Below are 23,257 nucleotides of genomic sequence, written 5' to 3'. Positions count from 1 at the left end.
TCCCACAATGCCTGCCTGAGCCCTCTGCTCAGTGTTCTGTGTCCTCTGCTGCCCTGCAGGCCTAACCCCCCCCCCCCTTTCAAAGTGCTAGGAAGTATCAGTAATGGCCAGTTACTACCATTCCCCATGCTGTACTGTACCCCTGGAGTCTGATGCCAGTGACCCCAATAGGCCCGACCAGACTGTCCCCACTGGGGTCTGACCCCAGTCACCCCAATAGCACTGAGTGGGCTCCTTACTGCCCCATGTATCTCAGCACTGTCAGGGGGAGAGGGGAGGGCCAGCTTTTACAGTATCTCTTAGCTGAGCCCTGACAAGCACATCCGCCTGGCGACAGCACAGTTGGCGGGTGGACTGTGGCTCCTCTTATCTCTGCTTGTATGGGCAGGAAATGACTGTATCTGCCATCTTCACAGATTTGCATGTTCACTATTGACCCCTGCTCCCCTCTCGGTCCCTCCCCCACTGGTCTATAAATGCCCAGGCAGGGCCAGTGCCCCGTCAGGCTGCACTTGGACCGACCCGGCACCAGAGCAGCTCCCCAGCAACACTCAGGTGAGTCCCCGGCTCCCTCCCGCGTCTCCCCCTGCGCTGGTGGCTGGTGGCAGTGGGGCCATTGCTGGGCTGGTGCCTTGTGTGCGCCAGGAACCCCTCTGGGTCTCACTGCTTCCCGTGCACAGCGAGCCCCAGCCCCCGGCCCCGTGCCCAGTCCCTGCTGGACCAGCGCTCTGCAGGGCGGCTCCCCCGTTGGGCCCTTCTCCCCGTCACGGTGCCAGGGGGATCCAGCCCCTCCCCGGAGCGCAGCAACTATCCCCCCTCCGCTCTTCCCCACACACACACACATGGTGTCGGCTTCCCAGACACTCTGGGGGTATGTCTACACTACCCCCCTAGTTTGAACTAGCGGGGTAATGTAGGCATACCGCATTTGCAAATGAAGCCCGGGATTTGAATTTCCCGGGCTTCATTTGCATAAGTGGGGCACCGCCATTTTTAAAACCCCGCTGGTTCGAACCCTGTGCAGCGCGGCTACACGGGGCACGAACTAGGTAGTTCGAACTAGGCTTCCTAGTCCGAACTACCATTACTCCTCATTCCCCGCCCATCCCCCTTGTGTGTTTTCTCCCCAGGGAAGCGAGACGATGGGCCCAGTCGCCTTCTTCAGCCTCTGCCTCCTTGGCTGCCTGATCTTTAACCCCTCGCTGGAAGGTGAGTCCCTGCCTAGCCCCTCGGCCTGGAGACCCCAGGCTCTGTTTGCCCCGATGGGACGTGAAGTCATTTCACTCAGGGGGCGAGCCCCACCATGGGGGAGCAGCCATCAGAGCTGGGTCCCCATAGCCCCTGCCCCACCCGACCCATTGATCCAGACCCCGGCCAGAGCTCAGCCCCTGCGTGGGCAGAATGCACTTTTGCACCTTTAATATTGTCTCTTTGGGTCCGTCTACACTAGCCCCCAGTTCGAACTAGGGAGGCTAATGAGGGCGACCGAAATTGCAAATGAAGCACGGGATTTAAATATCACGCACTTCATTAGCATGTTCCCGGGCGGTCGCCATTTTGGAAATTGACTAGCCCTGAATAACTGCCCACGACTACACACGGCAGGGAAACGGGAGTTCAAAGTAAAGCCCTTAATTTGAATTAGCTGTTAAACCAAATTCCATGAGGAATAACAGCTAATTCGTGTTAGGGCTTTACTTCGAACTCCTTTTTCCCTGCCGTGTGTAGTCGCGGGCAGTTATTCCGGGCTAGTGAATTTCCAAAATGGCGACCGCCCGGGAACATGCTAATGAAGCGCACGATATTTAAATCTCGCGCTTCATTTGCAATTTCGGTCGCCCTCATTAGCCTCCCTAATTCGAACTGGGGGCTAGTGTAGACGTACCCCTTGAGAGACGGCCAGCTCTGCGGACCTCCCTTTTCTCTTCAACTTTCCTCCCATGAGCCCTCACCGGCCACTGCTGAGCTTATTAAATAAACCTCGTTCAATGCCATTGCTGTTGCTGCCGATGCTCACTCCTTCCCTTCCCTCCTTCTGTGCGTTCAGGGGCACTGTCTCCTCGCTGCCTTAGAACCTCAGATCCACAACCAATTTCTCCTTGTGAGTCAGAATTAACCCTGAGGTGACTGTTCCCCTCGGACCTTCTTCCCCTTCGCTCCTCATACGGCCCAAGGACATTGTGAAATGTTCCCAACCAATAGCTGGGAAACTGAAGTCCCCCAATTCCGACCGGCTCCTCTCCTTTCTATTGATAGGATATTTCTGTGAATATTTCTATAGTTTCTCCTGGAAATACCTCCTCCTCCTCCTCCTCCTGTGGGAGTTGGCATCACTGCTTCCCCCTCTTTTTAGGGAGCTCCTGCTTGCATTGGTGTGCAGACGTCTGAGAGGCCGTTCCCGCACGGTTCTCCCTCCTGTTGCTCCCTCCTTCCCCTCCTCCCATCCCCCGGCTTTTGCAGTTTTCTGTTTCCCACCCCACACGTAGCCTCTGTTAAGGTCACCTCTGGGATTTTGCCACTTGCCTCTTTTCAACCTAGTTTCAAGCCCCCGTCCCTAGGTTGGCAAATGAGCATGTGGGGTCCCTTCAGCCTGTGCTGTACCCCTGTGCCCCAACTTCCCTTCTGCTTCCTGCCCCACCAATGTCGCCCTGACACCCAGTGCTCCCCACCCTCACCCCACCGTCCTCTGTGTATTCAGACTCCACCGCCTTGCTGCTCCTTTGTGTCGACCTCCCCAGCACTCTGGCACAGAAGACAGGAGGTGGCCATATTCCTTGAGGACACCCCAGGGCATGTCCCCTGGGGGAGGGGACAGAGGTCATTGTCGGTAGCGCAGCCTCACTGCCACAGAGAAAGGGGGCGAGGGGGGGCAGCTCTTTTAGCTGAGGGGTTTCAGCCCTGCTGAAAGCAACAGGAGAGAGGGGCCATTTTGGGAGAGGATGAAATTTCACAGTGTTTTTGGCAGTCTGGAGAAGCTGGACGGGTGGGTACTGACAGCTCCGCGCCCTCTTCCCCCTCCCCAACAGCCTCGCCCCGACGTGAGCGCTCTCTCTGGCCTGGATCGGGGGTAAAAGCTGCAGCCTGTCGCCGTGACTGGTTCCGCTATGGAGACTACTGCTTTAAATTCTTCCCTGAGCAGGTGACCTGGTCAGCGGCTGAGGTAGGAGGCTCGTCTCCAGGATCCATGGGGCGGGGCAGGTTAGTGGGCAGGAACTGAAGGGGTCTGGTGGCTGGTTCTGGGGGTGGGGGTTGAAGAGGTGGGGGGGCCGAGATGAATTGGTTGGGGCCCAGCCATGGGGCTCAGGAACAGGCTCCGAGAGGGGACTCTCTCTCCTCTCATCGGCCCCTGCCCCACTGCAGCCTGGAGGGGCAAGGTCCCACACCAGGGCAATGTAGGGTTACCAGATAGGCTTCAAGAAAATATCAGACACACTTCATGGGGGGGGGAGGGTGGCTGGGAGGGGAGCGGTGCTGGCCAGGAGGAAGGGGGGGGAGTCAGGAAGAAGAAGAGGGACTGGGAAGCAGAGCTGGTGGGGAGGGGATGGGGGCTGGCCGGTGGAGATGGGGGGAGAGGCAGCCTATGGGAAGCAGAGCTGGTCTTGGGGGGACGGAGTCAGGGGCTGGCCGGGGGAGCTCAGGAGGAGGAGGAGAGAACAGGCTGCCGGATGCAGCGCTGGTGGGGGGCGCAGTGGGGCTGGCCGGGGAAGATCAACCGGCTGGCAGGAGGTAGAGCTGGTGGGGGCGGGGTTTGGGCACAGCGGGGTTGGCTGGGGAAGGTTGGGAGGAGAAGTGGGGGAGACCCAACCGGCCGGCCCCGAGGGGACGGGGCGGGCGCAAATCGTCCAGCGGGGAGCAGGACTGACCCGGGCAGTGCAGATCCCTGGGCGGTCTCGTCCCCCGCACGGTCCAGCGAAGCGCGAGTCAGTCCGGCTGCGGCTCCCCCAGGCGCTTGACCAGCGCGCAGGAGCACGGACCGGGCTGCCCCTCCTCCCCTTACACGCAACCAGGGCCCCCAGCGCCAATCAGCCCCCACCTCCCAGCCCCTCCCCTCGCCCCCGCCAGGCTTCTGGGCACCCAGCCGGAAAGCCAGGAAATACCGGACATTGCACATTGCACATTGCACAGGTCTGGTATTTTCTGAATTTTTTTACCAGACAGAGCCAAAAAAAACCAGATTCTCCAGTAGAAAACCGGACCCCTGGCAACCCCTGGGGCAATGAGCATCCTCCCCCAGAGTGACAGGCCAGGCCCATGTCCCTGCTGCAGGTGCAGTGTCAGCGTCACCAGCCGAGGGCCCATCTGGCCTCCATCCACAGTGACGCAGAAAGGGACAGAGTGGCCGACTACGTCACCAAGTTGACCCCCAGCCATCACGTCTGGATCGGACTCCACAACCCCAACAAGGTGAGCGCCCGGCCCGGCTTGGCCTCTGGCAGCTGCCCCACCCCACGGCTCTGGCTCCCAGGGGCTGGGCACATCCCAAACCCCACGATCCCTTCATGTGGCTACCAGGGTCTCCCTTCCCCCCTCACGGGCACCAGTGTCTCCCCTCTGCACTGCCCCTGTCTCCCCTGCCCCCTGCCCCCTTTCCATCCCCATCCTACTGTAACCTCCCCCTCCCCTCTGGCTTCTGCCCCCCAAACAGAGCCCAGACCTGGTTCCCCCAACCTCAGGCTGACCTTTGACCTGCACCTGCCTCCTCAACTACTGCCCCGTCTCCCTTCCCCCTCCCAGCCCCTACCAAGCCCCCCATCTCCAGTAGCCTCCACCCTTCTCCCTCCCAGCCCACGCACTGTGCCGAGCCCTCTCCCTCCCTCCCACAGCCTGTCTCCCATCCCCACCCCACGTTTTCCAGCCACTTTTCCCTGCCCAAGACTTGATCCTCTGAACACCCCCGACTGCTGGTCGCTCCCTCGGCCTGGGGGTCCCGCCCTGGCCTGGTTCTCTGTAGGGGAGCCCCAGCTCCACCGGGCAGGGAGGGGCAGGGGGACCCATCACCAGCCAGGAAGGATCCTAGGAAAGAACCTCTGGGGGGGGGGGCACTGAGACATCCTGGGATCTGGGATCTGGCCGGCAGCCCCCCCCCCACAGCTCTCCTGCGTAACCAAATTGAGCTCCATCCGAGCTCTGCTCCATCCACTTCCTGCCCCTGCTCAGACCGGCACAGGGCCGGGGCAGTGAGGGGAGCGAGGCTCCTGGGCAGCTCGCGCAGACTCGGGCCTTGGCTCCCTGCCCCAGAGCAGAGGCTGGGCCGGGCCCCATGCAGGAGGGGGAGGCGCTGTGAGCCGTTCTCCAGCCTGCTCAGCCATCCAGCCCCCCCTCCCCCGGCACTGCATGGAGCTAGTTCTGTGCCCCCCAAACCCAGCCAGTCCCCCCAAGCACTGAGGCCAGGCCAGAGCCAGGCCCTTACAGTGACCGGCCCCTTGTCCCCTGCTCTGAGTGTCCGGAGCTCCCGGTCCTGCTGCCTTGGGGCCAGGCTGGCGCTGAGCCCTCGAGAGGGAAACGGCCCCGAGTCCCCTCCCCCGACCCCCAGCGTCTCCATCACAGACACACGTCGATTTTGCTCCCACCGGCTGAGACCAGCACAGGAAGCTCCCTGCCCCCCCGGCGGGCCCCGGCCCCTGGGGACTGCTCCCCCCCCTCCCCCCCCGAGTGACTGCAGCTTGGGGGGGCGGGATTTGGTCCATCAGCGAAGGGCTTGGGGGGCAGAAGGGAAAGTTGAGGGGCTGAACGTTACTGTGACGTCCGTGTCTCTGGGCTGCCCCTTCCCCTGCTCTCGCCCCGGCCTGAGCAGGGCCCTGCTGTATGCGGGTTTGGTGTGTCTACGGTGCCGCATCACCAGGGTCTCTTCTGCTCGGATCCCCACAACCTTTCTCCCCTGGATCTGCAGGACAAGACCTGGGTGTGGACAGATGGCTCCGTCTATTGCTACAATGCTTGGAACGATGGGGAACCAAACTACGGTGGAGGCAGGGAGTACTGTGTCGAGATGTGGAGTTCCACCGGTAAGCAGAGTCTCAAACACACCTGCACCCAGAAAGGAGCCCCGTCAGGACCCTGCACACACCACACAGCCCGCCGAGGGCCTGGCCTCCTGTCCCGTCTCCCTGCCTCTCCCCCGGCTCCCCCAGCTGATCTCTGTGACACAGGAAATGTCTGTTTCCATGGTAGCATCTCTAAGGTCCAAGTACCCACGTCCAACTAGTCTTCCCCCTAATTCACCGTCCATGTGCCTCCCAGCCCTGGCCGGTCCTACTTGTCACTGGCCAACTGCTCCCACACGCCCGGACAAGTTCACTCCCAGCCGTTTGGCCTGGGATTGTTTAACCCCTTTCTGGCCACGGCTCACCCGTCCGGGAGAGGGGCTGTTCTAATCCCATCACTTCACATCAACAAGTGCCACACGGCTGCCAAAAACAGAAAACCTCCTTCTGGGCGGCATGAACCGGAGTGTTGGGAGCCAGACCCGAGAAGCGATTCTTCTGCTCTGCTCTGCCCCACATTGGCCTCAGCTGGAATAGTGTGTCCAGTTCTGGCAGCACATTGCAGGGAAAATATGGACAAACTGGAGAAGGTCCAGAGCAATGAAACTGATGAACCTTCTCGAGCACATGAGCTGGGAGGGAAGGTTGACAAAATGGGGTTTGTTCCTTGTGGAGAGGAGAAGACGGAGAGGGGGCAGGAGAGCAGCTTCCAAATACCTGAAAGGGGGTTGCAAGGAGCAGGGAGAAAACTTGTCCCCAGTAACCTCTGGTGGCAGGACAAGAAGCAAAGGGTTTGAATTGCAGCAAGAGACGCTCGGGCTGGACAATAAGAAAAACTTTGTCAGAGGCTGGGAATGGGTGACACAGCCACAGGGTCGTCTCTCCGCACGATGCCATCGGGGGAGGGGGCACTGCCAGGGCAGGCACCACCCACTTGCTCTTTCCCCACCCCAGTGATTTCTGTCTTGCCTTCTAGGTTATAAGAAATGGAACGATGTTACCTGTGAAACAAGAAGGCCCTATCTTTGCAAGTACAGATTCTAGCGAGGGGGCCACTCACCTGTGCCCAATGGGGAGCTCAGCACCTGGGCTGGAAAGAACCGGGCCCCTGGAGCACAATGAGGCAACGTCCCAGACTTTCGGCTGCTTTTCTGTATCGGGGGCCAGTCCTGCCCCTCCCTGAGGGTATGTCTACACTACCCCGCTAGTGCGAGGCGTACAGATAGTTCGGAATAGCTTGCTAGTCCGAACTATCTAGCCCGTGCCGCGTGTAGCCGCACGGCACGGGATTCGAACAAGCCGGCATTTAAAAATGGCGCCGGCTGGCTTATGCAAATAAAGCCCGGGAAATTCAAATCCCGGGCTTCATTTGCACGTTCGGTATGCATACATTACCCCGCTAGTTCGCACTAGTGGGGTAGTGTAGACAGACCCTGAGAGACTGACTCTCAGGTTCCCAGCTGCAAACTGCCTGCCCCTCCTCAGTGTCTCTGTACTAGCTACACCCCTGCCCCCTCCCTCTCTCCCCCTCCACGGCTGCAGCCGCTACAGCAATAAACTCTCCTGAGCATGCAGGTCTGTGTGTGTCTCCTCTGCCCCATGCCTGGCCCCACTCGAGGGGAGGGAGGGGACCCCTGAGGGAGGCAGGTTGGGCCTAGGCTTAGGGGCAGGACTGGGTCTCTGCCCAGAGCACTAATGGAGGCATCGTACGGCTGTGGGCTGAGAGCGGATCCATGTCAGCCCCCAACAACCGCGCCTGCTGGATACCGCATCCCCATGGACCCGTGCTTTGTGAGATCTCTCCGGTAGCCGAGTCGGAAGTCGTGTCCCTGGCCACACGGGTCTGCACAGTTCACCCTTTACGCTGAATTTCAAGCGGAGGAATAGAGAGGATTTGTGGGAAGGAGTCTGGGGGCCACAGTCAGTGGTGGGAAAAGTACCCAAGAAAGTTATTTGGGTAAAAGTACTGCTACTTTGCAAGAACTGTAACTCACTAAAAGTCAAAGTATCCGCATGGAAAACTACTTGGCTACGTCCAGACTGGCATGGTTTTCCGGAAATGCTTTTAACAGAAAAGTTTTCCATTAAAAGCATTTTCAGAAAAACGCGTCTAGATTGGCAGGACGCTTTTCCGCAAAAGTGCTTTTTGCAGAAAAGCGTCCGTGGCCTATCAAGACGTGCTTTTCCACAAAAAAAACCCTGATCGTCATTTTCACAATCAGGGCTTTTTTGCGGAAAACAAATCTCTGCTGTCCCTTTTTCGGAAAAAGACTTTTGCCTAAACGGGAGCAGCATCGTATTTCCGCAAAAGCACTGACAATCTTACATGAGATCGTCAGCGCTTTTGCGGAAATTCAAGCGGCCAGTGTAGACAGCTGGCAAGTTTTTCTGCAAAAGCAGATGATTTTGCGGAAACTCTTGCCAGTCTAGACACAGCCCTTGAGTAAAAGTACAAAAGTATCACATCTCCATTGTACTCACGTATCCAGAAGTAAAAAGTAGCCGTCCCAGGGAAATCTGTGGGTAACCAACCACGTTATTGTAGGGCAACTTTATTTTTCACACACACACACACACACACACACACACACACACACACACACACACACACACACACACACACACACATATTGCAGGAAAAAAGGTGCCGGTACTCCAGGCTCAACAGAGGCATAGTGAGGGTGTTATGCGCCCGGGGGTGAAGGCAAAATTGGCACCCTCCTCCTGCCAGACCAGAATCCCCTTCTGCACCCAAACGCCCTCCCATACTCTGTGATGGAGTGGGGATTGTGTCCATCCTGGGGGTCCACTGTGGTCACTGGTTTTGCATTCAGTGGTTGCTTTGTTGTGCTGGGTGCGATTCCTGCTGTCCTGGGTGGCTCTCCAGGGACTCTGTATGTGTGTGTGTGTGTGTGTGTGTGTGTGTGTGCGTGCCTCAGTTTCCCTGAAGTGGCTGGGAGTGTGAGTTAGATTTTTCTGCTGGCTGGGGGAGAAGGGAGCCTAGCTGGCCTGGGGGGCTGGAGCCCAGGGCTGGGGCTCTGGGCCCCCCTTTTTCCCCAAGATGGATGGCACTGGCTGCTCCTGGTTCCTGTGACAAGGAGTCTGAGCTACGCTGGGTCCCTGTCAACCAATAAACCTTCTCCCCTCCTGGCTGGCTGAGAGTCACATCTGACTGCGGATGGGGGTGCAGGGCTGGGACCCCCCGACACACCATGACAGACACACACCCCCGGATCCCAATCCCCTGCCCCTTTTGCACTCAACCCTCCATCCCACCATAGAAACGTGCAGCCCTTGACCACTTACCAATACCTTGGAGTGGCCCCCCCATCAAAAGCTATTGCCCCCCCCCCCCGGGTTGCCCTTCCCCTTCAGATTCACTGCAGTGCTCAGAAGTGAAGGGCAACCAGCCACCGGCCCCACAGCCAGTCCCATCCCCCTCCTGTGATCCTACAAACAGGGTCGTTAAAAAACCTTCCCAAACCCAGGGGCGTCTCTCTCTGGGGAGAGGAGGATTCAGGCCTGGGGCTTGTTTGTCAGGGCGGCTCCGGGACACCCGGGCAGGCTCCGACACTCCAGCGCGGCACAGAGGGTAGGACCCAGGCAGGACTGGACAAACGAGAGACCCCCCCTTACACTGTCCCCACAGCGCTGTGCACAAGGCAGAGGGCCCGGGGTCGTGTAAATGCCGAGGGCACCAGCGCGTGCGAAGGTCAGATGAGAACCCCAGCCCCTTTCCCTCTGCTGTTCCCTCCCGTGGGTCTGTGACCTGGGGCAGCAAAGCGCCCGTGTTCAGAGCTGTGTCCACAGGGGTCCCCCGGGGAAAGAGGGGGACGGGCACTGAGCAGCGTTTCCACGGCTGCCCCGGCCCCTGCAAGTCCCTCAGGGTATGTCTACACTACCCCGCTAGTTCGAACTAGCGGGGTAGTGTAGACATACCCTCAGGGCTGCTGCTTCCGCTATCTCTGCTGTTGCATGAGCGCCAAGCACTGACCTTGTTGTTGCTGGATAAAAGGCAGGGGAGCGCCCAAATCCGACGTGCCCTGCAGAGAAGCCAGTTTCCACACACTGGTGCCGATTCCCCTCTCCCTCTGGGTGAAGAAGGAACCACCCCTCGGATGTCTGCGGGTTGAGATCTGTGTGACACTGGTGCACATGAAAGGGAAACCCGGCCCTGCATCCCCTCTGACAGCCAGTAGGTGGTGGTGCGCCCCCACGTGCCCACGGTCCACCCAACAATTAGCTTGTTGTGTGAGAAAGGGGAAACCTGGCAGGGACAGCCTGGCCTCTGAAACTAGGTCAAGTTTCAAAGGATGAAAACAAATAACATAAATACGTAGGGGCAAAATTAGAAAGGTCAAGACACAAAACAAGCTCCAATTGGCTGGAGACAGAAAGGGCAAGAAGAAAATGTCACATAAATATGTTAGAAGCAAGAGGAGGACCAAGGACAGGGTAGAACCATTACTCAGTGAAAAGAGAAAAAAAATACAAGGAAATGGGGAAAGGGCAGAGGTGCTTAATGACGTCTTTGTTTCAGTTTTTATCGAAGTTGGTGGTGATGGTTCGCCTCACATAGGGAATGCTGGTGAAAATGAAATCGGTTCAGAAGGTAAAACAGGAAAAGAAGAAGTTAAAAATTACTTAGAAAAGTCTGCCCGGACTGAACTGCCCTTGTGAACACTGGTCCTATGCTTGATAAGTAACTAGACAACCACCTAACCTCAAGATGATTCTTACCAACCACCACAGGACATACCACACTAATACCAACCCTGGTACCTTCCCTTGCAACAAACCCCGTTGCCAGCTTTGTCCACATATTCATTCTGCTGATACCATTATTGGACCTAACCAAGTGAGTTATAAGATCAAGAACACATATTCCTGCGCCTCCAGAAATATAATCTATGCTATCATGTGCCGAAAGTGTCTGTCTGCTATGTACATTGGACAAACATCTCAGACACTTCGCCAAAGGATTAATGCCCACAAAACAGATATCAGACAAGATCACAAAGAGAAAACAGTTTCTTGCCATTTTAACCAGAAAGGACACTCTCTCAATGACTTAACCACCTGCATTCTGCTACAAAGACCTTTTACATCTGCACTTGAAAGGGAATCCTCTGAACTGTCATTCATGCTAAAATTCGACACTTTCCAAAAAGGACTCAACAAACATTTGAACTATCTCACCCATTACCAAGATAGTTTCCCCAATTATCACCTCTAATACCATTACCTCACAAACATCCCACTCTCCCTACCTCTAATATCATCAATTCACAGACACTTACCTTCCTTCCTCCCCCCCCCCCCCCCCCGCATCCCCCTCCTGTTCTGCAATGTGATTTGTCCTTTTCATATTTGTTCATTTTTTTTAATTGTATCCTTTGGTATATATGGTTGTGACTACTTTCTTCCACTATTTGATCTGAGGAAGTGGGTCTGGCCCACGAAAGCTCATCATCTAATAAACCATCTTGTTAGTCTTTAAAGTGCTACATTGTCCTGCATTTCCCTTCTTTTGATACGCTAGTACAGGCAGTCCCCGGGTTACATGGATCCGACTTACATCGCATCCCTACTTACAAACGGGGTGAGGCAACCCTGCACTAGCCGCTTCCCCCCAGCAGACCAGGGAGACGCGAAGCTAGCACCTCCCCCCCCAGCAGACCAGGGAGACACGAAGCTAGCACCTCCCCCCCAGCAGACCAGGGAGACGCGGAGCGGCTTTTCTCAGCAGACACCTCAGCTTGAGAATAAAGGACCGAGGGAAGTGAGGTGTGGGAGAATAAAACTGAGCTCTGGAGAAATGTTTGGCTAGAGTTTCCCCTACAATACGTACCAGTTCTGACTTACATACAAATTCAACTTAAGAACAAACCTACAGTCCCTATCTTGTACGTAACCCGGGGACTGCCTGTACATATAAATATATATCCCACCTCTGTGATTTGCACCCCCTACAACTGACAAAGTGGTTTTAACCCACAAAATCTTATGCCCAAATAAATCAGTAGGGCGAATATAGTTGCCTGTCTATAAAAAAAGATATAAGGACAATTCAGGAAACTACAGAGAAGTCAGCTTAATGTCAGTACCAGGAAAATAATAGAGCAAATAACAAAGGAATCTGTTTGCAAACATCTAGAAGATAATAGGGTGATAAGTAACAGTCAGCATGGATTTGTAAAGAACAAATTATGTCAGAGCAACCTGGTATCTCTCTTGGATAAGATAACAAGCTGTGTGGAGAAGGAGGAAGTGGTAGATGTGGTATAGACCAGTGTTTCTCCACCAGTGGTACGAGTACCCTTAGGGTAGTTGAGAGAAGTCTGGGGAGTACATCAACACAACTGATATTTGGAGAAAACTGAATTTTTGTTTTAAGTTTTACGACGCTTTATTATTTTTGTACTTTTTACACCCAAAAATGCCATCGCTCACCCTGCTACGATTAAATTGTTTAATCAAATATGTTGCAATGGTAGAAAAAAATGTTGTGTGTCTGAAAACTGTAGATACTGGGGTACTTATATATATCGATTTTAAAAAAACGGTTTCTTTATATAAAAAAAGGTTGAGAAACACTGATTTAGACTTTAGTAAGGCATTTGGAACAGACTCACATGACCTTCTCACTAATAAACTAGGGAAATGCATCGTAGAAGGGGCTGTTTTGAGGTGGGTGCATAACTAGTTGGATAACTGCTCCCAGAGAATAGTTCTCAATGGTTCACAGTCATGCCAGGCAGGACTAAAGCGTGGGGTTCTGCAGGGGTCAGTTTTTGGGCCGGTTCTGTTCAGTATCTTCATCAATGATTTAGATCAGTGTTTCCCAATTGTATTTGGCCACAGAACCCTTTTCAGTTTAAAAGAATTTCAAGGAACCACTAGGGGTTGCCAGGGTAAAAGTTGTCAAAAAAAAAAAAAAAAGAAAGGAACGAAAGTTCTCGCGGAACTTTTACTTTCACTTCGTGGAAGCCCAGGATTCCACGGAGCACCATTTGGGAAACACTGATTTAGATGATAGCCTAGCGCAGGGAGTGGGGGGAACGCAGGGGCTTGCCTGGATCTGGCCCCTGAGGCTCATGCCTTTTTTTGTTTGTTTGTTTCTCACTTGTGTGTGGCTCCCGACTGATTTTTCTGTGAGTCAGCCGTCCCCAACCCGAGAAATGTTCCCCACCCCTGGCATACAGATCGTGCTGATAAAGTTTGCAGATGACACCCAGCTGGGAGGGGTTGTGAGTATCATTCTGGGCGGCATCAGCAGGAGTGTTATGAGGAAGACACGAGAACTAATTCTTCCCCTCTACTCTGGACTGGTTAGGCCTCAACAGGAATACGGTGTCCAGTTCTGGGCCCCATGTTTCAGGAAAGAAGTGCAGAAACTGCAGAGGGTCCAGCGAAGACCAAGAAAAGTGATTCAAGCTCTAGAAAACCCGAGCTAAGAGGGAAGATTGAAAGAACCGGGTTTATTTAGTCTGGAAGAGAGAAGACTGAGAGGCAGTGCCGGACCGAGCCATACTGTGCCCTGGGCAGTGGGAAGGCGGTGCCTGGTTGACATGGTAAGGGACGCTGCACCCCCGGGCAAGTGACACATGTGCGGCCGCGCCCCCGGGTGCCAACCTATGGGGGGCACCGCATTGAAGTGATAAGGGGCGCTGCATGCCCAGGCGCACAGCGTATCCGCGGTTCCACTCCCGGGCGCGCGGCACACCTTACCACTTCAATCAGGCGTCCCCCCCATAGATTGGCATGCTGAGCAGCTGCCCGGCTAGCCCCCCCCCCCCCGTTAATCTGGCCCTGCTGAGAGGCAACATGATGACAGCTTCCAACTACCTGAAAGCTTGTTACTAGGGCTGTCAAGTGATTAAAAAAATTAATTGCGATGAATTGCGCGATTAAAAAAACTAATCACAATTAATCGCACAATTAATTGTGCTATTAAACAATAATAACAACAACAATAACCCCGGGCTCCATGCTGAACTGCCTCTTTGAAATGCCGCCACGGTGACCTGAGCTGGGGGGAAGGGCTAAAGGGCTTGAGTCAGCCTGCTTCACACCTGCCAGGTGTGAGCTATAAGACTGGCCCAGCCTGCACCTTTCCCCCTTTGTTTCAAGGACAGACCTGAAGCAGATGTCATGAGGAGTCTTTTTGTTACCCCAGTGGAAGCTGGATTCCTTTGCTAGTCCAGCTGGTGGCTAAAGAGTTGACATCACTGAGAGCTGAAATCATTGGTTTGGCTGGGAGCTGGAGCCCTGCCAGGCGAGGAGTGGTGACCAGCATGGTGCGGCTGGTATGAGCGGTGGCCGACAACCAGCAGAGCGTCCAGTAGCGTGGGACAAGACAGCTTACCCACAGATTTCCATGGGACGGCTACTTTTTACTTCTGATACGTGAGTACAATTGAGATGTGATACTTTTGTACTTTTAATCTAGTAGTTTTCCAGGAGGATACCTTGACTTCTACTGTGTTACATGTTTTTCAAAGCAGCAGTACTTTTACTCAAGTGACTTTTTTGGGTACTTTCCCCACCAGTGACTGACTGTGGCCCCCAGACTCCTTCCCACAAATCCGCTCAATTCCTCCACTTGAAATACGGCTTAAAAGCTGAACTGTGCAGACCCGTGTGGCCTGGGACATAACTTCTGACCCGGCTACCGGAGAGATCTCACAGAGCACGGGTCCATGGGGATGCGGTATCCAGCAGGCGCGGTTGTTGGGGGCTGACATGGATCTGCTCTCAGCCCACGGCCGAACGACGCCTCCATTAGTGCTCTGGGTGGAGACCCAGTCCTGCTCCTAAGCTCAGATCCATCCTGTCTCCCTCCGAGGTCTCCTCCCTCCCCTCCCGTGGGGTCCGGGCTGCTCAGGCCCAGAGGGGGCTGGATGGACCCATCTACGTGGGGCCAGGCATGGGACAGAGGAGACACACACAGACCTGCATGCTCAGGAGAGTTTATTGCTGTAGCGGCTGCAGCTGTAGAGGGGGCAGGGGTGTAACTAGCAGAGAGACACTGGGGGGAGGCAGTTTGCAGCTGGGGACCTGAGAGACGGTCACTCAGAGAGGGGCAGGACAGGCCCTGGATGCAGCAAAGCAGCCGAAAGTCTGGGATGGTGCGTGATCATGCCCCAGGGGCCCGGTTCTTTGCAGCCCAGGCGCTGAGTGACCTGTCGGACCCAGGCAAGTGGCCCCATCACTAGAGTCTGTACTTGCACAGGTAGGGGGATTTATAGTCACAGGGAACATCGTTCCAGTTCTTATAACCTAGAAGGCAAGACAGAAATCACTGGAGCGGGGGAAGGGCAAGTGGGTGGTGCCTGCCCTGGCAGTGCCCCCTCCCCCAATTGCATCGTGCGGAGAGACGACCCCGCGGCTGTGTCACCCAATCCCAGCCTCTGACAAAGTTTTTCTTATTGTCCAGCCTGAGCGTCTCTTGCTGCAATTCAAACCCTTTGCTTCTTGTCCTGCCACCAGAGGTTACTGGGGACAAGTTTTCTCCTTGCTCCTTGCAACCCCCTTTCAGGTATTTGGAAGCTGCTCTCCTGCCCCCTCTCCGTCTTCTCCTCTCCACAAGGAACAAACCCCATTTTGTCAACCTTCCCTCCCAGCTCATGTGCTCGAGAAGGTTCATCAGTTTCATTGCTCTGGACCTTCTCCAGTTTGTCCATATTTTCCCTGCAATGTGGTGCCAGAACTGGACACACTATTCCAGCTGAGGCCAATTTGGGGCAGAGCAGAGCAGAAGAATCGCTTCTCGGGTCTGGCTCCCAACACTCCGGTTCATGCCGCCCAGAAGGAGGTTTTCTGTTTTTGGCAGCCGTGTGGCACTTGTTGATGTGAAGTGATGGGATTAGAACAGCCCCTCTCCCGGACGTGGGAGCCGTGGCCAGAAAGGGGTTAAACAATCCCAGGCCAAACGGCTGGGAGTGAACTTGTCCGGGCGTGTGGGAGCAGTTTGCCAGTGACAAGTAGGACCGGCCAGGGCTGGGAGGCACATGGACGGTGAATTAGAGGGAAGACTAGTTGGATGTGGGTACTTGGACCTTAGAGGTGCTACCATGGAAACAGACATTTCCTGTGTCACAGAGATCAGCTGGGGGAGCCGGGGGAGAGGCAGGGAGACGGGACAGGAGGCCAGGCCCTCAGCGGGCTGTGTGGTGTGCACAGGGGCTGGCGGGGCTCCTTTCTGGGTGCAGGTGTGTTTGAGACTTTGCTTACCGGTGTAAGCCAACACCTCGACACAGAACTCCCTGCCTCCCCTGTTGTTTGGTTCCCCAGGATTCCAAGTATTGTAGTGATAGAGGGAGCCATCTGACCACACCCAGGTTCTGTCCTGCGGAGCCAGGGGAGAAAAGACCACGGTGATGATGCGGCACCATAGACACACCAAACCCGCATACAGCAGGGCCCTGCTCAGGCCGGGGCGAGAGCGGGGGAAGGGGCCAGCCCAGAGACACGGACGTCACAGTAACGCTCAGCCCCTCAACTTTCCCTTCTGCCCCCCAAGCCCTTCGCTGACGAACCAAATCCCCGCCCCAAGCTGCAGTCACTCGGGGGGTCAGTCCCCAGGGGCCAGGGCCCGCCGGGGGGGCAGGGGGTTTCCTGTGCTGGTCTCAGCCAGTGGGAGCAAAATCGACGTGTGTCTGTGATGGAGACGCTGGGGGTCGGGGGAGGGGACTCGGGGCCGTTTCCCTCTCGAGGTCTCAGCGCCAGCCTGGCCCCAAGGCAGCAGGACCGGTAGCTCCGGACACTCAGAGCAGGGGACAAGGGGCCGGTCACTGTAAGGGCCTGGCTCTGGCCTGGCCTCAGCGCTCAGGGGGACTGGCTGGGTTTGGGGGGCACAGAACTAGCTCCAGGCAGTGATGGCAGGGGTGGGGCTGAGTAGGCTGGAGAACAGTTCCTCCCCCCCCCCACCAGAGGTTCTTGCCTGGGCTCCTTCCCAGCCGGTGACGGGTCCCCCTGCCCCTCCCTGCCCGGCAGAGCTGGGGCTCCAAAACAGAGAACCAGGCCAGGGCGGGTCCCCCAGGCCGAGGGAGAGACCAGCAGTTGGGGGTGTTCAGAGTTTCAAGTCTTGGGCAGGGAAAAGCAGCTGGAAAACGTGGGGTGGGGATGGGAGACAGGCTGTGGGAGGGAGGGAGAGGGCTCGGCACAGTGCGTGGGCTGGGAGGGGGAGGGGCGGGGCTATAGGAGACAGGGGGAGGGCTTGGCGGGGGCTTCGAGAGGGAAGGGAGATGGGGCAGTAGTTGAGGAAGCAGGTGCAGGTCAAAGGTGAGGTTACGGTAGGATGGGAAAGAAAAGGGGGTGGGGGCAGGGGAGACAGGGGCAGTACAGAGGGGAGACACTGGTGCCCGTGAGGGGGGAAGGGTGTAGGAGTGGGGGAGGGAGACCGTGGTGGCCACACAAAGGGATCGTGGGGTTTGGGATGTGCCCAGCCCCGGGGAGCCAGAGCCGTGGGGCGGGGCAGCTGCCCGAGGCCAAGCCAGGCCGGGCACTCACCTTGTTGGGGTCGTGGAGTCCGATCCAGACACGGGCATAGGAGGTCGACATGCTCAGGTAATGGGCCACTACGTCCCTTTCTCTCTCACTGAGGATGGAGGCCAGATGGGCCCTGGGATGGTGTTGCTGACACTGCACCTGCAGCAGGGACATGGGCCAGGCCTGTCACTCTGGGGGAGGACGCCCATTGCCCTCGTGTGGGGTCCTGCCCCACCAGGCTGCAGTAGGGCAGGAGCTGGTGAGTGGGGAGAGAGAGTCCCCTCCTGGTGCCTCTTCTTGAGCCCCAGGGCCAGGTGCCAGCTGATTCACCTCCCCCATTTCCCCTCCACGACTTCAGCCCCTGTGCCCGGGGCCAGTCACCAAACCCACTAACCTGCCCCACCCCATGGATCCTGTACACGAGCCTCCTACCTCAGCCGCCGACCAGGTCACCTTCTGTGGGAAGAACCTAAAGCAGTGGTCTCTGTAGTGCATCCAGCCATGGCGACAGCCTGAGGCCTTTCTCCCCGATCCAGTTGGGAGAGAGCGCTCACGTCGGGGCGAGGCTGTTGTGGAGGCGAGAGAGGCAGCGGAGCTGTCAGTAGTTACCCATGTAGTTTCTCCAGACTGCCAAAAATTCTGTGAAACTTTGTCCTCTCCCAAAATGGCCCCGCTCTCCTGTTGCTTTCAGCAGGGCTGAAGCCCCGCAGCTAAAAGAGCTCCCCTCTCTTGCCCCCTTTCTCTGTGGTGTCTTCATTAGAGATGGCCACCTCCTGTCTTCCGTGCCAGGACGCTGGGGAGATTGACACAAAGGAGCAGCAAGACGGTGGAGTCTGAATAGACAGGGGACTGAGGGGTGAGGGTGGGGAGCACTGGGTGTCAGGGCGACACTGGTGGGGCAGGGAGCAGAAGGGAAGTTGGGGAACAGTCTCCCAGACGTCTGCACACCAATGCAAGGAGGAGCTCCCTAAAAAGAGGGGGAAGCAGTGATGCCAACTCCCACAGGAGGAGGAGGAGGAGGAGGAGGTATTTCCAGAACAAACTATACAAATAGGAACAGAAATATCCCATGAATAGAAAGCAGAGGAGCCGGTCAGAATTGGGGGACTTCAGTTTCCCGGCTCTTGGTTGGGAACATTTCACAATGTCCTTGGGCCGTCTGAGGAGCGAAGGGGAAGAAGGTCCGAGGGGAACAGTCACCTCAGGGCTAATTCTGACTCACAAGGAGAAATTGGTTGTGGATCTGAGGTTTTAAGGCAGCGAGGAGACAGTGCCCCTGAACGCACAGAAGGAGGGAAGGGAAGGAGTGAGCATCGGCAGCAACAGCAATGGCATTGAACGAGGTTTATTTAATAAGCTCAGAACTGGCCGGTGAGGGCTCATGGGAGGAAAGTCGAGGAGAAAAGGGAGTTCCGCAGAGCTGGCCGTGTCTCCAAGAGACGATATTAAAGGTGCAACGGCGCATTCTCCCCACCCAGGGGCTGAGCTCTGGCTGGGGTCTGGATCAATGGGTCGGGTGGGGCAGGGGCTATGGGGACCCAGATCTGATGGCTGCTCCCCCACGGTGGGGCTGGGCCCCTGGGTGAAATGACTTCACGTCCCATCTGGGCAAACAGAGCCTGGGGTCTCCAGGCCGAGGGGCCGGGCAGGGACTCACCTTCCAGCGAGGGGTTAAAGATCAGGCAGCCGAGGAGGCAGAGGCTGAAGAAGGCGACTGGGCCCATCGTCTCGCTTCCCTGGGGAGAAAACACACAAGGGGGATGGGCGGGGGAGCCTGACACCCCCCTGGAAAAACTCCACCCCCGTCCCATGGGGCATTTCCCGGGAAGGGTTCTGGGGGGGGCTGTGCGCTAAGGAGCCTGGCCAGGCTGAAGGGCCCCAGAGGATCCCAGCCCCCAGCCTCGGGGTCCCTGCTCAGAGCCCGTCTCCCTGGCTCCAAAGGGCCCTTTGGTTCTCCCCCTCGCTGAGCCGCGCCCCAGGGACAGAACCGGACACCCAGCAGGGAGCCGGGTCCCAGCTCCGCAGGGCCTGGGCTCTGCAAGCCGCACGGCCAGGGACCCCCACACCAGGGCTGCAGGGGGGGAACCCAGAGGGCAGCAGGGAGGCCGGGATCACTCAGGGGACCCAGGAACCGGATCCTCAGCACAGTGATTCTCAGAAGGGGCATTTGCCACCCCCGCTGCCCCTCCCCCAGTGCTGGGCTGGCAGGGCCCCCCGCAGCCCCCTCATGGGACCAGGAGGGGGGAGCAGGCGGCGGGAGGGAGGAGTTTGGAAGGGCCCCAGGGCCAGGCGGGGGGCCGGTCTGTGTGCACATGGCTGGAATGGCAGCAGCAGGGGCAGCCCCTCGGCCACAGTCCTCTGGCCAGAGAGCAGGGTGAGTGCTGGGAGCACAGAGCCTCTTGTCTCCACCCAGCGCCCGGGGCACCAAACACCCACTGACCCCCCCCCCCCGGGGCCTTTTCCCCCTCACAGGTGTGTGAACCACACTCATTTCCCCCCCATGGACCCTGAGTGTCTGGGAAGCCGACACCATGTGTGTGTGTGGGGGGGAGCGGAGGGGGGATAGTTGCTGCGCTCCGGGGAGGGGCTGGATCCCCCTGGCACCGTGACAGGGAGAAGGGCCCAACGGGGGAGCCGCCCTGCGGAGAGCTGGTCCAGCAGGGACAGGGCACGGAGCCGGGGGCTCAGCCTCGCTGTGTACTGGAAGCAGTGAGACCCAGAGGGGTTCCTGGTGCACACAAGGCACCAGCCCAGCAATGGCCCCGCTGCCACCAGCCACCAGCGCAGGGGGGAGACGCGGGAGGGAGCCGGGGACTCACCTGATTGTCGCTGGGGAGCTGCTCTGGTGCTGGGTCGGTCCAAGTGCAGCCTGACGGGGCACTGGCCCTGCCTGGGCATTTATAGACCAGTGGGGGAGGGACCGAGAGGGGACCAGTTATCGATAGTGAACATGCAACTCTGGGAAGATGGCAGATACAGTCATTTCCTGCCCAGGCAAGTGGCGATAAGTGGAGTCACGATCCACCTGCCAGCTGGGCTGTGGCCAGGCGCACGTGCTTGTCAGGGCTCAGCTAAGAGATACACTAAAAGATGGTCCTCCCATCACCCCTGACAGTGTTGAGATCCATGGTGCTCTAGGGAGCCCTCTCAGTGCTATTGGGGTGACTTGGGTCAGACACCAGTGGGGACAGAATGGACAGGCCTATTGGGGGCACTGGCATCAGACCATGAGGATAAAGTACAGCATGGGGAATGGTAGTAGCTGGCTGTTACTGATACTTCCTCGAGATTTGAAAGGCGAGGGACACAGGCCTCCAGGGCAGCAGAGGTCACAGAACACTGAGCAGAGGGCTCAGGGCAGGCATCGTGGGATGCTGGCAGAAGCCAATTCTCTCCAAAAAACAAACAGCGGAGGCCACCCTGGCTCTCCATCGACAATAAAGGGAGGAGAAAAGAAAAAAAGTGTCTCGTAGGGTGGAAGTATTTTGTCGCCAAAACCGGGCATTTCCCCGACAGCAGTCGAATCGCAGTGCGAACAGTCTCCCTGTTTTGTTGCCGAAGGGCAGGTTTGGGTGGCAATATTTGACAGTGGAGACCAGGCCTAAGGGTTTAGCTTCACAGCAGGCCCAGGGGTGTGTAGCTCAGGAAGGCATCACCGGGTCAGCTGTTGGCTCGCTGGTAGGACAGAAATGAGCAGTGAAGATGCCGTGGCACAGACCCTGCCTAAGGTTACCAACTTTCTACTCACACACAACCTGCCCCACCCTCTGCCCCACCCCTCCAGTGAGGCTCTGGCCTTTCCCTGGGGCCCCACACGGGGCCGGCTTTACGAAGTTTCACGAGGAGTAACGGTAGTTCGGAATAGGAACCTAGTCCGAACTACCTAGTTCGAGCCCCGTGTAGCCGCACTGCACGGGGTTCGAAGCAGCGGGGATTTAAAAATGGCGGCTCCCCGCTTATGCTAATGAAGCCCGGGAAATTCAAATCCCGGGCTTCATTAGCAAGTGCGGTATGCATACATTACCCCGCTAGTTCGAACTAGCAGGGTAGTGTAGACAGACCCTTTCAGATTAGGACAATCATGTATGTTTCGATAGTTGTACAACTGATTTTCAGACATAGGCTCTGGGGGAAAGGGGAGTGCAGGAGTTTTATGATACTGCAGCCAGATGGGGGCATGGCCCCAATTGGAGGTTTGTGGCCAGGCTGCATTTTGAAATAAAATACTATGACAAACACAAAGAGTTTCTGCATTGTCTTTATTTCTGAGAAGGGCGGGGAACCTGTTTTGAGTCAGGGGTCACTGACCACAGAAAAGTCAGTTGGGGCCACACAAGTGAGATGCAAAGAAAACCCTCCTCCAACCCCCCCCCCCCAAGCTTCACTAATGTGGCCCCAACTGTGTTGGTGGGAGCAGGGGACAATACTGGGGAAGGGCGCTAGTGGGTGCTTCGGTAGGGGACAGGGTGCCAGTGGGGACAGGTTTTTCAGGCTGGGGAGAGGGAACAGGGAGCTGGGGAGTGAGGACAGGGGGCCAGTGGGGGCAGAGAGTCCCCTGCACCCACCTCCCAGGATTCTCCCCCCCCCACTTCCCCAGAGGGAAGCTGGCACATGCCTGCCCCAGGGCCAACGCCCCCCCTTGCAGTGCAGTCAAATCCCCTTTTGCACCTGCTCCAGGGCCAAACCCCCCTCCTGCGGCACAGCCAACCCCCCACACACACCTGCCCCGGGGTCAAACCCTGGGGCTGACCCCCTCTCCCACGGTGCTGGGAAACCCCTGTGCTCGACTCACCACTCCTGCGATGAAGAGAAGCTCCTGTGCTCCCCCTCCGGGGCCAACGCTCTCTCCCGCAGCGCGCCCGGCCCACCGCAGAGCTGTGCAAGGGGAGCAGCGAGCGCACTTCCGGAACCCCCGGAAGTGGTCAGAGCTGCAGGGAGGACGTCCATCCAACCCGTGGGAAGCTGGCACTACGCTAGAGGTAGGTATTGGGGGGCTTCTCAGGGGTGGGGGGAAAAGGTAGTGGGGACGCCTGTACACCTCGCGATCGACTGGTCGATCACGATCGACTGGTAGGTGACCACGACATTAGGATACAGGGCCCTCTTAGGCGCAGGGCCCGATTCTGGGGAATAAGTGGAATCGGCAAAGCCGGCCCTGGTCCCACACGTCTAACGTCTGTGGAGCAGACCAAGCAGGGAGGGGTTACAAGTGCTTTGGGAGATAGGAATAAAGTTCAAAATGATCTGGACAAACTGGAGAAATGGTCTGAGGTAAATAGAATGACATTCAATAAGGACAAATGCAGAGCGCTCCACTTAGGAAGGAACAACTGTAGCCAAAATGTAGCATTTTAGGGTTTGTATAAGAATATAAGAAGTATAATGAAGGCTCTAAGTTCTGTATGTCTGGCTTCTAAGGTCTGTATCCTTCTGTCTCACCTTCCCAGCCGCCCTTCCTGATTAGCGGTAGGAATGGCTTGTGCTGTTGGTAGATACGCATCAGTTAAGCTCATAAATGCAGACCCCGGTGTTAAGGCAGGAAGAGACCATGGCTTCTTATGGTCATTTAGTCTATCTTGGGACATGGTTGCTTTTAGGTCTTGCTTCTTGTCTGCATCATAAACTAAGCTGTGTATAGGAGTGTTGTAAGCAGGACACAAGAAGTCATTCTTCTACTCCGCTCCGCTCCGCTCTGAGCTGATTAGGCTCATTTGGAGTCTTCTGTCCAGTTGGGGGAAGTTTTATACCAAAGCCTGGTAGATAAGGCTTTGGGGTACACT

The 23,257-nt window shown here is 56.9% G+C and overlaps 2 protein-coding genes across 2 annotated transcripts in view; one reads left to right on the top strand and one right to left on the bottom strand.

Annotated features, from left to right (window-relative positions):
- Positions 1-20,380, bottom strand: part of LOC102447747 (C-type lectin-like) — a 146,141-nt gene extending 125,761 nt beyond the window's left edge. The window contains exons 1-2 of the mRNA XM_075924592.1: positions 20,297-20,380; positions 19,135-19,213 (exon numbers count right to left, since the gene is read on the bottom strand). Of these exons, the coding sequence (XP_075780707.1) occupies positions 19,135-19,201 (67 nt within the window). The 5' untranslated portion in view covers positions 19,202-19,213; positions 20,297-20,380. The remainder of the gene's footprint in view (positions 1-19,134; positions 19,214-20,296) is intronic.
- Positions 493-7,558, top strand: LOC142827928 (C-type lectin BfL-2-like). Its single transcript, XM_075924526.1, has 6 exons — positions 493-555; positions 1,131-1,209; positions 3,027-3,160; positions 4,267-4,404; positions 5,891-6,005; positions 6,961-7,558. Exons 2-6 carry the CDS (start codon positions 1,143-1,145, stop codon positions 7,026-7,028), a joined length of 522 nt encoding a protein of 173 aa, XP_075780641.1. The 5' UTR covers positions 493-555; positions 1,131-1,142; the 3' UTR covers positions 7,029-7,558.
- Positions 20,381-23,257: the final 2,877 nt, after the last annotated feature.

The sequence above is a fragment of the Pelodiscus sinensis genome, chromosome 1, assembly GCF_049634645.1.
Source record: "Pelodiscus sinensis isolate JC-2024 chromosome 1, ASM4963464v1, whole genome shotgun sequence".
NCBI lineage: Eukaryota > Metazoa > Chordata > Testudines > Trionychidae > Pelodiscus > Pelodiscus sinensis.
This window is presented reverse-complemented; position numbering and strand designations above follow the sequence as displayed.